This window comes from Macrobrachium nipponense, chromosome 9, assembly GCF_015104395.2.
Source record: "Macrobrachium nipponense isolate FS-2020 chromosome 9, ASM1510439v2, whole genome shotgun sequence".
NCBI classification, from domain to species: domain Eukaryota; kingdom Metazoa; phylum Arthropoda; class Malacostraca; order Decapoda; family Palaemonidae; genus Macrobrachium; species Macrobrachium nipponense.
Window position 1 is genome coordinate 74,679,577 of NC_061110.1, and position 14,783 is coordinate 74,694,359.

Below are 14,783 nucleotides of genomic sequence, written 5' to 3' on the forward strand. Positions count from 1 at the left end.
TGTGTTTATTTAATATGTAGCCACAAGGTTTTTGCGTCTTTTTTTTTTTCCTTTTGTCCGTTAGAATAATTGCAGTCATCTGTAAATATTTGTCAGCAGTATGGCTCAAAACAATGAAATGAAACAATTTGCTTATTGAACTATCTTATGATTTGTCTAGGGATTGATTGCAGTTTAAAAAATTCAAATGTTATTCTTGTCTTAAAATTTATCTTGGCCAGCATTGGCCGTTTATTCGATCATTGTCACCTTTTCTCTTATTTTTTCTAAGATTAGGAATAAAATCAAGGTCTGAAAAAGAAAGGTACACTGTAAATCTTGAGACGCTATCACCGCTGAACTACTGAATACAAGCAATAATTGTTGCTTTCCACTCCAGACACATTTAGTTTTATTTCTATATTAGTAAATAAATAGGTAAATGATTTGATTTTTTATAGAATCTTTAAGAGTCTCTCTGTTTCCTTTTAATGCGCCGTTTAAAAATTGGTTTTGGAGATAGTGCAGCTCTCCTAAAAGATGAGTACACTCAGCGAAATAGCTAGTTCACTGGTTTTCTTGTCTCTCTTTCTTACTTTTTTTATTATTATTATTCATGTATGGGTATATTACTATAATGTATGCCCAAAGTAGATTTGTCTACATTTCATTAACGATTATCCTTCGGAGGACACGGTTTACGGATAAGTCCAAGATCTGAATTCGTTCTGTACACTTCACTTCCTTCCGTCGTCTCCTCTGAGCTCTTCTTAATTTCAAAATGTTATTCCTTGTCAGTGTCTCCTTAACGAACGACGCTTCAACCGAGCTTTAATAAACCTCTTCCCTTTTAAACCTTGAAACGAATTTGACACCCGTTTTTTTGTGATATTTTATATGCGTATATGTTTGCATGCACTCACAAAATTCCCATTTGAATACAAGCAAGGTTTTTGCCCGGTTTGGCTTTCGTTATATATATTTTTATATATATTTTAAGAAAGTCGGCTACAAGACTTTTTGCATTTCCTGTGCCTGATATATATATATATATATATATATATATATATATATATATAGATTTTATATATTTATATATATATATATATATATATATATATCTATATATATATATATACACGCACACACACACACGCATATATATATATATATATATATAGATATATTATATATATATATATATATATATATATATATATATATATATATATATATATATATATATATATATATAAAGTATATATGTGATGTTGATGAAGTCTTGTTTTGGGATGATACACGGAAATGTTAAGCATATTTGCTGTTTACCCTCCGCTTGGATTTTATGGTTAAAAAAATGGTTGCATATGGTAATCCGTTAGCGATAGAAACTTGGTAGAATTAGAATACTCAAACTATGCTATTTTATTCAGCAAAATACCACAAAATTTACAAAACCTGCATCATAGAATTCATCATGCATCGCAGAGTTATGGGACAAGATTAATCCAAGAAATATAGAATCAATGAAGAAAAAATATGGATTAACACCAGATGGAATGAAGACAGCTTAAGAACAAAAAAAAAAATGGATTAACACCAGATGGAGATTAATTTGATAAGGTTGCATATTCAGTTATTTGGGAACAAAGATATTCAATACAAGTTCTCCTGAGTTGGAAGTCAGTAAAAAACTGAAAGGGGCAAATTATGAAATGGGTAGGTTTCTTTAAGATTAGGAAATCAAATGAACTGAAGTTGCATACGAGAATATGATTAGACGTCACTTTAGTACGATCTTTTTTGCCCTATAGGCATGAATCATAGTGCGACATTGATATTGGGTCCCTAGTATAATACGGGGGTATATATTATATATGTTATATATAATATATATCCCCGTAGGGGGTAGTGCCGTCAGTGCACCTCATTCGGTGCAATGTAGGCATTACTTAAGGTTCTTTGCAGCGTCCCTTCGGCCCCTAGCTGCAACTACTTTCGCTCCTTTCACTGTACCTCCGTTCATATTCTCTTTTTTTTCCATCTTACTGTCAACCCTCTCCTAACAATTGTTTCATAGTGCAACTGCGCGGTTTTCCCCATGTTAAACCTTTCAAACCTTTTACTGTCAGTTTCCTTTTCAGCGCTGAATGGCAAATAGTTGCCCCAGTGCTTGGCATAATGCCAAAAATCTATATAAATAAAAAGAAACAAATCAAAATATAATATATACACACATATATGTATATATATCTATTTATATTTTGTATATTATTCACAAATATATATATATAAACACACACACATTATATATATATATATAGATATATAGAGATATATTATGAATATATAATACTATATATATATACACGCGCACACATACACATAATTCATGCATGATATCATTTCGTGTTTGGTTCAAAATGCTTTGCGTGTTTTTCTTCTTTCCTATATGAAATGCATTCTATTTTTTCGATTAAGAAGGTGAAAGCGTTGTTGAATTAAATTTGCCTTAGCAACCGGACAATATTTGATATTGATTTCGTAGACTTTTACCATCACGATATCTGTGCTTTTTCATTTTTTTACACTTTCATTTTTCTCACGTACGGATTCGCTACAAATGTTGAATATTTCTGTGCGTACAGTGCATCTTGCAATTTACACATGAAATGTATTTTGAACAATAGGAAAGGTTTACCAATATTTCATGTTTTCTTTCAGTTGTTTTCATTGTATTTTGTTTTTGTCATGAATGTTCTTTTATCTGCATTTTATATGTGTTATATTCATTCACTTGAATGTGTTTTGTTTATTCTATAACTTTTTTGGAGCATGTACGGAATCTGTTATTATTATTATTATTACTATTATTATTATTATTATTATTATTATTAGTAGTAGTAGTAGTAGTAGTAGTAGTATTCGAATATTAAGGGTATTTATACTTTGATTTGTTGAAAGATAGCAGACAGATGTGGTCCGTTAGTTGCAGAATAGTGAACTGATGTGGCGACGTTGTTCCATAAGAACTTAAAAACATGGTTTAGTTTAGTACTAATGAAGAGTCCTTGTTTTAGGCGTATCGCCTTTGTTGAACTTCGAGTTCAATCAATCCATTTCAGATCATTGACGAACTTCCTTCTTAAGATCCAAATAATAAAACCTTTATATCAGCGTAATCAATGATTCTTGTAGATCAGATGAAGTTTCTCTCTCTCTCTCTCGTCTCCTACTTTCTCTCTCCTCTCTCTCTCTCTTCTCTGATATATATATATATATATATAATATATATATATATATATGTGTGTGTGTGTGTATATATATCTATACATATGTATATATTTATATATAAGTGTATATATATACATACATGTATAATGATAATGATAGAGCCTAGTGATAGTGCGATGGAGTTGCATTTGCTAGGTGCATGGTTCAGATCTGGCCTGCAACAACCCGCCTGTAGACCCAGCTGTGAATGGATATGTATCTACATGTGCATACTTACAAGAATGTTGGTCATTTCCTTCTTTCTTTTAGTTTAGATGCAAGTGCTTTGCAGAAATAAAAGTTTAAAGTAAGAAAATACCACGATGAGACCAGATATCGACTTGATAAATGCAAAATGATCTTGACAGGAGAAGTCTGCTATTTCTCTAAATTGTTTGTTTATCTTTGGAACATGTTTTATAAGAAAGAACTGATGAAGCGATGAAGGGCTCCTGGAGGTTAAACCCAGGCAATTGCTATCATCCGAGGACCTTTATGACTTTCGTTTAACAGCACACTTATGTCATTTAAGCAATTTGTCTGTTTGTTTAAGCCTTTGATGTTAAGGTCCCTCCAGATTCACCTATGATCGTGATTGGGCCGCTGAGGGGTATTATTGTCATTGGCTTTTCGCACGCGATGCATCGCCAGAGTGAAATAAACCGAATTTGAAAGCTCCTATATTTACAGTTATTTATTTATATGAGCCTGTCTTTAAACATCAGTTGACAATCATTATGTATAAAATTAATATTATTATTATTATTATTATTATTATTATTATTATTATTATTATTATTATTATTATTATTATTTATTTAATATTATTTTTTTTTGTCTATCACAGTCATCTTCTTCGACTGGATGGTATTTTTTAGTTTGGGTTCTGGGTTGCATTCTGCCTACTTCGGAGTCCATCACTTTTCTTAGTATGAGCGCTGTTTCTAGGAGCACACTCATGAGTCCTGGAGCTACTTCTAGTTTTTCCAGATTCCTTTTCAGGGATCTTGGGATCGTGCCTAGTGTCCATATGATTATGGGTACAATTTCCACTGGCATATCCCATATCCTTCTTATTTCTATTTTCAGGTCTTGATACTTATCCATTTTTTCTTTTTCTTTCTCTTCTACTCTGGTGTCCCATGGTATTGCGACATCAATGAGTGATACTTTCTTCTTGATTTTGTCAATCAACGTCACGTCTGGTCTATTGGCTGTATCACCCTATCTATTCTGATACCATAGTCCCAGAGGATCTTTGCCTGATCGTTTTCTATCTCTCCTTCAGGTTGGTGCTCGTACCACAGAATCATGCCTCTTTTTGTACTGGTTCTGTGCAAGTGCCGGACAGTCGCTTGCTATGTGGTTTATGGTCTCGTTTTTCATATTTCACTTCCTGCATACGGGTGAGATGTTATTTCCATCTACTGTTCTTTGAACGTATCTGGTTCTTAGTACCTGATCTTGTGCCGCTGTTAGCATGCCTTCTGTTTCTACCTTGAGTTCTCCCCTCTGTAGCCATTGCCATGTTATTATTATTATTATTATTATTATTATTATTATTATTATTATTATTATTATTATTATTATGGTATGTTAAATGTACTCTATAAAATAAGCCCTCCTACTTTCTGGAATTTCATTTCTTACTACTATTTATTTCTCTTTTTAAATTCAATTTTAGTACTGTATTAATTTGTTTATTAGATTTCGTTATTATATAAAAAAAAAAGTTTCATTGTTGCCATTACAGCACTCCTGTTGTATTGTGTGGGTGTGGTGTTTTTGTATTTTTCTGACATAGTTATTTTACTTTTAAGACTCGGGCGTTATCTTAAATTTTTAGTTGCTAATCAATTATCTTTCATGTCTGAAAGTCTGCTTGTGAACTTGACACACACACACACACACACACACACACTCTCTCTCTCTCTCTCTCTCTTGGTAGCGGGTCCAGCTCACAACAGGAAGACCTATGTTCTCATTCAGAAGCGGACGAACAGGGTCAGAGGGTACGTCCCCTTGAAAGCCCAGTGTGCTTCTGTTGACCTAAGCAGTGAATTAGTTACCTAGTAGTTAGAAGACCGTTGTAGGACGCAGCTGGGGTGGGAAGAGAGAAAAAGTAGTCGTGAATGTTCATTCCTCCGTCAAAATGTATACCATCAAAAAGCAGGGCCTCGACTAGGCAAAACTCCCCCAATGCCGTAAAACCATCCCTCCATTCTCTCCTCTCTCTTCTCTCTCTCTCTCTCTCTCTCTCTCTCTCTCTCTCTCTCTTTCTGTATGAGCAGCTTACATAGATATTGGCATATTACGTAGTTAGCCGCAATAAATGCCAAAATCTTTATCTTCTGTTTTAGATGAATTATTTTTTTGGTCCATGCTGTAGAAAACCAGACATTCTTTACCTTCCCATTCGGTATATTTTTATAGGGAATAAAAATTCTTTCCTTCTTTTCTAGAGTTTCACAAATATATACATTAAAAGATACAATATACACTTTTCTTTTATCATGTTTTGTAAATCAGAGGATTTCTTGATCCAACTTCCAATGAAAATATGAGATTTCTCAATTACTGCACGAGAAATATGAAATTATGAAGTGTCCCAATTGCCGACATCAGGAGTCCCATATTCCTTAAGTAGTATTTGTTTGTCTTCATTGTTGAAGTCCTTGAATTTTCTGGTGGTTAAGCTGTAGTCGTAAACAGAAAAGCTTGAAAATCGTCTTAATTTTCCTTTTATAAAAGAACGAGAATTTTCTTTAATCACTTTGGAATCCTTATATAAAATAGAAGATTCTGTTTCTCCTGGTAAAAAGTACATGCTTTTTTTCTTATTGTATCCATGCTAAGCTATGTGAAATAAAATCTCAACATTTAACCTATTTCGTAAGGAATTCAAAATTTATTTCATATTTTTATTTATCAGTATTGTTTATTTAAACTAATGTGAATATTTACTTATTTATTTCATCTATATATGCTTTGTCTTTCTATATATATATTGAATCAAATCTTTTGTTACTGTAAGATCGTATTTTCCTCGTGTCTTTTATTGGAATTTTGCCGCTTTCAGTTATTTTTGCAGCATACCTGATAAATTTCTTTTGCTCCCTTAGCATCAGTAGTAGGTTTGAGATTTCGACAACATGGAATGTGATTTTGTTTTTAGTTTTATAATAATCAGGTGGTATCTTTCTATCGCTTCTGTAACCCTCTGAATATCGTCTCTGATTCATATCTAGAAAAATTATTTTTTTCCGATGGTTTCTTTTATTGCAGTTTATATATGTATGTATATAGTATATATAAGTATTTATTTGTATGTGTCTGACATTTTTATGTGCCTGGGTGAATATGTACGCTTAGTATAATAATATGAGTAGATGTAAAGCATTATATTGCAAAATTGAATGTACGACATAAATCACTTCAGTCGAATGGTTGTTTAAACGTGTATGTATTTCATCATTGTCCCATCAGATATAGTTCCTTAGCCCCTTCCTTGTTGTGAATTGGTGTTTTGCCTAAGGAAGTAAATGACAGTTGTCAAATTTGTATTTTTCACCCGCTCTCTATATGCGCCTTTTCTGATTTTTTCGTTCATGGGAAGATATCAATTATGCAGTGCTGTATTTTACATAGAGGGCAGAAGACCCTCTAAGATCCCGAAGATGTTTAGTAGTTTTGAGTGCAGTGTAATTTGTTTTATAAAGGAATGTCTGAGGACTTCTAGTTATATTACAATATTTGATTAGTGAAATTACAGTACAAAAATTTGTCTGGTAATATGTTATAAAAGAAGGGAAATGTATATCTTCATATAAACTCGTGTATGTATGTATATATATATATATATATATATATATATAGTATATGTATATGTAATGTATATCATATATATATATATATGTATTATATATATCTATATATATATATATATATATGTGTGTGTGTGTGTGTGATATGTATATATTATATATATATATATATATATATATATATATCATATTATATGTGTGTGTATGTATGTATGTATGTATATGTATATGTATTAATTAGTAGGATCACTATTGTGGTATGTTATTTCAAGCATCTTTCTCTTCATGATACTCTTGTATAAGCATAGGTTTGTGTATGCTATTTTTTCATTCCTTCTGTTACGAAATTCCATTTTATTTTTACTTTTTTGCTGATTTTTATTTGGTTTTCTGTTGTTTTTGGTGGGAGCATGATTAGGCGTCACTGAATGGTTCTGGTTCATTCTCATTCCTGATTTTGTGTACTTTACAGTCTGATTTTTTTACCCTTCTTTGCTTAAAGAAAATGCATTCTTAATATTCTAGCCGAAGGTCTTATATTTTTTGTGAAATGTCAAACGAAATATTGTCCTTTACTTATAAAGCATACACCAGTTGCGGTGGATGAAGAAACAAAACAAACCTGAAAAATGGATAAATGACACATACACACACGCGCGCGCGCGCACGCGCACGAAGCCTTAACACCTCGTTTTGGTGGAATGAAGGTGTTTTTGTAAGTCATCAAGGCTTTCTAGTGCCATAAAGTAAACTTCTTAAAGTATTATATATTATTCTCGTCATACCTAAACCTTGCTTAGTTTTTGCTGAAATTATTTATATTTTTCTATTAAAAATATTTTGTTAGATATTTTAATTTTATTTCGTATGTTTTAAACTTTTAATGATTTTCTTGTTATTATTTTATTATTATTATTATTATTATTATTATTATTATTATTATTATTATTATTATTATCATTATTATTATTATTATTATTATTATTATTATTATTATTATGTAAACTTTTTGTAATGGTCTTGTTTTTATCGTTTTTTCTTATTTTTGTTTTCTTTTTATTTTTATTGTTTGAAATTATACTACATTGTTATTAAGATCGTATGCATATCCATGTGTAATAAGAGAACAAGATTCGCTCTTGTTTTTAAAATGCAGTCATTTTAATAACTATTTATTTAATGATTCTGTGAATTTATTTTCGTAATTAAAATTTTTTCTTCATTTGTGTGTATTCATTTTTACTTACCATATAGACGTGGCAGTAAGACTACCAAAGTTGGGGACCTCAGATTAAAAGAACGAACACATATAACCATATTTATTTTTATTAACAAGTACAACTAGATAGCACAAGACGATAACAACGAACTTTTTTTAATTGTCAGTATCATTAGAAGTTAATTACAGTAAGGAGCAAACCTGTGCAAGCGGCTCTCTCAAAGGTCTAACCCCTACACCAAGGTGCTCAGATTTTGGGAGGTTCGGGTTGGTGGGTGGATGGATGGATGGGTGGGTGGGATGGGGAATTATGGGCTTGGAGGGGGGAGCAAGTCTGAAAGAGACTGGAAAAGGCTGAGCTCAAGGTAATCCTCTCAACATGTCCTCAGTACTCACTCGCTCCCACTCAAGGACTTCCATATCGTATATGATACACGATAATATATATAAAACACATTTTATTTAGCTTTTGTACAATTTGAAGGATATTTGCGATTGACTGAGCTCCTGTGAGTCAAGGCAAGGTCGCTTGAGGTCTCATGCGAAAGGATTATGGAGCAATGCCTTCTCGAGTCTCTCGAAGGAGCAAAAAGGAAGAAAAGGAAGTAAGGAAGGAAGAACAGGAGGCTCCGGACCAGACACGAAACATGGTCCAACCTCCCATCGGTTTCCTCGAAGGATTATCATACCATCTGAACCGACAAGTTAGAAAATATCGGCTGTTTGTCACTTTTATAAACACTAGATTTGATATACGTGTAAGTGTTCTATAAACTATGAAAGTCATTAATCTTTCATGAAAATCTTAGATTATGACTAAAAGGTACTAATATCAAACAAATGATCCCCTCCCCCCATTAGAAAAAAAGAAAGAAAAAATATTGTATCGGTCCGGGATGGGTTGGCTAAGAGATTTGTGGCTAAGTCCACATTCCCTACACAGATATCTACCTTACGTACATCTCACTTAGATGGTTTTCGTTGCATGCTCCAGTTTTGTGAAACTGGGGACAGCACATAAAAATATTTGTTCAGCATTTGTCAAGAGAACATTTCACGTAATAAAAAAAAGGAGAGGAATTATTCTTTGGCAATTTCACATTGTTGATTGTCGTTTAACAGTCTCTTGGCTGATCATTAAATAAAATCAGAAAAAATGAGCGTGATTCTATCTGTAAAATGAAACGTTAAGCCAAAACTCTTCTGCAGGAGGATTAAAAGAGCCAGGTGGGACTCATCCGAGAGGACACTTCAAACTTTTTAGGAATTTCTATCATCAGATGTTTAAGAATTTAAGGAACTTTAAACCTAAGAAGTACGTGTACTTATGCACCAGTACTCTTGAGATTTCAAAATGGAATGTTGGTATTGGATATTTTTTAGTTTCATATCAAAAGAGTGAAGAATAAAGGCAGTGTAAATTTTCTTTTGCCTTTCCTTAAGTACTCCTTTAAAGATCTACAATTCAGTATCGGTGTCATCGATGAGTGTTCCTTAAACTAATGGAGAAATAATTGGCACTATCACCGGGATGCTGTTGTGATTTCTTATGAGATTGTACTCCTGCAGAAGATGACGAGTATCCTCAGCAGAGTGTCCCACCTCAGCACTGAAAAGGAACGCCGTAAAATGAAGAAAATGGAAGACGCTGACTTCATAATCACACACAAAAAAAAATTAACTTATTAATCAAAGTTGTACGTAAATGGAGACATGGTTGTGCCAACTAAAATATAGCACCATTTACACAAATGACAGACTGAGTCATAGTATAAAACCGACATTTACAGTAACTTTAAACCAAAAAATGTTAATACAGTACACAATGAAATAGAACACTGACTCTATACCAGTAACTGGTATGCAAAACGATTCACAAAGAATCCTGAGAACATTAATGCAGCTCTAAGTCCTTCAGCGTTAAAATGGCTCATAGGCCCCTGTCAGTCACTTAAAAGAATTTCACTCAAAGTCACTGACAACCCAGGTAATGGGTATCACTGGCGTTTCTTGAGAATGTCTGATATCAATATCTCACAGAAATATGGGTGGCATTATAATCTCACAATACATAAGATAGTCACTGGGGAGTTCTGTTAATTTAGTTCACTCAGGCTCCCTGAAGACGAAGATAACCAGGGGCACTTAACTAAGTAAGCAGCTGATGAGCCACTACCCTACACTGAGGCAGCCAGGGATTCTGGGGAGCTGGAGCCACTGCTATTTACACGCGGCAACACTGGGCACTCTAACACCACTACGTATAAATAAGACGTGAAACATTGGCACATTTATACATTTATACAAAGGAAAAAAAGATTGGGGACCACAGAGACAACTGAAGGAGGCATAGTCATCACGTATCCTTTGCTGTTGCCGTTTCTAGGAGATCCTTATGAAGAGCTTCATTAAGAGAGTGGGCATTACGTTTACGACGTGCGCTAAACACTTTGTTGCAACCAGTTACTGTGCATCTGAAGAGCTCAGAGGCATGAACATCTTCATAATGACTCTTAAGACCAATGCCATCCTCAAAGGTCTTGTGACAAAACCTACAAGGCATGTTTCCATCTCGATCTGGTGATGGCAGATCATCTTCTAGGTTGTATACCCAGTCTTGTTCAAGCTCTTCTCCAGTAACAGTGGTTGTTGTGGTTGCAGTTGGTTCTTGAGGCTGTGGTGGAGAAGATACCTCCATTGGGGGAACACTGGTTGTTGTAGCAGTTGTAGTTGGGGTAGTTGACTGAGGTGATGGAGTACTAGAACGATCTTTCCTTTCACTTCCTGGAAGATTATTATTGGTAGCAAAGTGAGGGAGAAGATTAGGTAAAAAGAAGTGTGGAGGTGGATGGGCTGCTGGAGGTAACCCGCTTCCATTGCTGCCACCACCGTTGTTACCAGTACCGCCTCTTTCACCATTGAATAACGATTCAGCAAGGGAAGTTGGGATGTGGGAGTTGAGGGTATCAAGGCCTAGAGGCAAAGTCCCAGGCTCTGAATAAAGACGTGCTAATAATTCTGGATTGAGGGCAGGGTTGAAAGGTAGTCCAGGGAATCCCATCCCAGGGAACCCTGGCCCATCAGAAGAAGTAGAGAGTAGCTTACGATGCAGATTGAGATTCGAAGAGTGCCTGTCACGGCTACGTTTTGAAGGAAATGCAGCATTACAGCCTTCGACTGTACATTTATGCATAAGTTTAAGGTGAACATTTTGGTAATGAGTTTTTACACCAAAATGATTCTGGAATATTTTACCACACGCTATGCACCGTCTTGGATTTTCCTTATCAATTGGGATGTCCAGGCTGGTCAGAAATCCACCCTCTCCAAATTGGAACGCTCCATCTGAATCCTCTGATGGGGAACCTGGGTTTGAGTCCCTGTCACTTTCACGGTCACTTGGCCTGGGACTCGACGATGTCACCCCGTTTCCAGAGGGTGTCATTGGGAGGCCAAGTGACGCTGATGCGTTTGGGGGCATTGTACTTGAGAGATGTGCAAAATGGCCTTTAGAAAGGTCTTCAAGATGCCTTAAAGCATTAGATGTATCAACAGCTTCATCGTAACTGCTGGAAGAAACTTTTCTAGTGCTCCCATCTGAGTCTTTATCACTCTTTGATTTATCACCAGAATTTAAAGAGGATGCTTCTTTCATAGTGTTTTCTGTATCTTCATCATCAACATCACTCATTGCATCTAACTCTTTATCTTCATTCTTATCTTCTTCTGAATCTTTAGCATCTATGTCATCCAAATCATCGTTGTCATCATCGTCGTCATCATCATCATCTGTAGATATCAAGTCATCATCTTCTAACCTGAAGGCGAATTTTGTTGGGTTTTGACTTTTACGCTTACGCTTATTTGCAGAGGGTGAAGCTGCAACACCTTCACCTCTTACGCTTTGAGTATCAACACTCATACTATCATCATCAATATCATCATCTATGTGAGTTTCAAAATCATTTCGTTTGCTTTCATGATTATCTGATTGTATTCCATCCATTGTAGTGCCATCTTCACCTTGGATGTTTGAAGAATTGAAGCTACTATAATCATTTCTCCACATACCCCCTCCATCTTCCCTACTACGCATACTGAGATCTAAAGAAGATTTACCCATAGCATGCTGCATCTCCAATGTACGTCTTTGTAATTCTAAAGCCTGCTTGTGTAAGTCTTCTGTGGCAGCTGCTGATGGTGGAATGAAGGGTAGGCCTGTCAGTGGGTTTACTCCACCAAACTGACCAGGAAATGGTCCGAGTGGTGGAAATCCTGCTGGAGGTTGAAGTCCTTGAAAATTGTGTGGCAAGACGGGATGAGCAGCACTTGTCCGTCCATCATGTGGGGAAATTTTACGTCGCACATGAGGAGTATGCAGTTTTGGGTTAGGATTTGCAGAGTGCCTGTTTCTTGATCTTCTTGAGCTGAACATCATATTACATCCTTCTACAGTACACTTGTGCATTTCTCGTAAATGCACAGCTGAGAAGTGAATTTTAAGAGCACCCTTATCACAAAATGTTTTTAGACAAACATTACATTGCACTCGTTTTTTTCCAGTTACAGGGTTAATCAGGGATGTTCCTAAGTTTATAGGATTCCAGGATCTTTTTCCAGGTGTGTTAGGTCTTCCACTGCTTGGTGACTGAGGTCTAGGTGGAACTGGTAAAGTAGTTGGTGTTGCACTAGTTGACACTGTTGTGGATGTGGTAGTTAAATTCAGAGCTGTAGCAGAGGCTGATATGGCAGTATCATCATCATCACTAGTGTAATCGGTGGGTGGATCACTGCTAACAGAAACTGGAGTGGGTGGTGGATGCTGTGCAGTGGTGGCAGTTAAAGGGGTTACTCCCACACTGTTTGCGCTGACTTGGATGCAACCACCACTAATACTACCACCACCCCAGCACTGCTGTTTGCTGGGCTAGTGACCCCACTACTGTGTGCACTTAAGCCCATTGTTGTTTCCACTCTGGGTGCTGGACTCGGGCTTTGACGATCTTTCCTGAAATCAAAAGGCTGCATGCTCTGGAGTCTATTCAGTGGGGAACCACCCATAGGACTGGTAGGAGAGCCAAAGCTATTTGGGAGGGACCCATTTGGTGAAATATTAGGAAGAGAAACAGGAGGTACTGGAAGGCGAAGCATAGAAAGAGCAGATGAGGCTAGTTGAGGGTTGGTTAGCAAAGAAGTAGCCAAAGAAGGATTGGCGGCAAAGAGGTTTGATGCTAAGGAAACTGCAGATAAAGGAGGAGGTGCAGGATGCAATGTAGGTGGACCCGCTGGTGGTGGTGGCCGTAAGAGTGTGCTAGGATCTCCTCGCATGAATGGATTAAATAACATGTTAGTTCGCTCAAGAAACTTTTTGATGTCTGCATCCATATTTTTTCCAAGGTCTGGTTGCTGTGTTTGTTGTTGGTGATGTGGGTGGTGAAGATGTGGCTGTTGAGATCTGTGAGGATCTTCCCGACGTGAATCGTCACGACGAAGTTCGTCACGCCTCAGCTCATCTCTAAAATCTCTAACATCCTTTAGGCTTTCCCTTTCTCTCATTTCCCTCACATCCCTGTGACTGTCCCGGTGAATGTCCCGTAGTGGATCTCTGTGCATGTCACGATGGACGTCTCTAAGAGACTCCCGATGGGCGTCTCTCATGGGGTCCCGGTGCATTTCTCGCAAAGCCTCCCTTTCCCTGTGAGAATCTCGAAGGGAATCTCTGTGAGTGGGTGGGAGATCTGGTCTTGGTGAAGCTGCATCATGATGTAGAAGTTGTTGGGCAATGGCTCGAGTTTCGCCAAATCTCAGGAACTGTCTCAATACAAGGGTTTCTTCCTCTGTGCTCATCATGTGCCAACTGTGCAGGACGTTCCCCTGCCGATCCTGTAGAGGAAGAAACAGTTATTTAGCGACATCCAAATTATTTCTGATTATTATTGAAATCATGGCAAAATACCTGATAAGTGATTTTAATGAGGTACGAGATATAAATATTTACGGAAATTTAATAAGGCAATTTGTAAACATGAAAATAACTAACAGATTTTTAGTTTTTAGTATTTCTACAGATAAGTGTGTCAGTGGTATTATTCAATGTTATACCATTCTCTTTAGGATCCTTGCAGATATGTGCTGAAGTTTTTTTCTGAGTAAAGTATTTTGCATTCATTTAGTTATGTCCTTTTTTCGTTAGGTGAAAAGTCTTGGGCCTGATTATAAAACCCATACTATCATTTGCCAAACAGTATTGATAATAATATGAAAATAGTAAAAATATTATCTGCGCCCGATTCATTGTGGACTTTACTGACAAAATTTAACAGATTACATACAGTACAGCTATTCCTTTCTACCACTTGTCATTAGAAAAAGGTTGGCATGAAATTTTATATACCATTAGAACTCTTTACTTTGTCCAGACCTTTGTGATGTGTGCGTTTGAGAGAGAAGAGAGAGAGAGAGAGAGAGAGAGAGAGAGAGAGAGAGAG

General features: G+C 35.9%; 1 protein-coding gene across 1 annotated transcript in view; it reads right to left on the minus strand.

The window, feature by feature from the left end:
* Nucleotides 1-8,381: 8,381 nt before the first annotated feature.
* Nucleotides 8,382-14,783, minus strand: part of LOC135218390 (zinc finger protein basonuclin-2-like) — a 163,137-nt gene continuing 156,735 nt past the window's right edge. The window contains 2 exon segments of the mRNA XM_064254685.1: nt 8,382-13,198; nt 13,201-14,178. Coding sequence (XP_064110755.1) covers nt 10,652-13,198; nt 13,201-14,178 — 3,525 coding nt within the window. The 3' untranslated portion in view covers nt 8,382-10,651.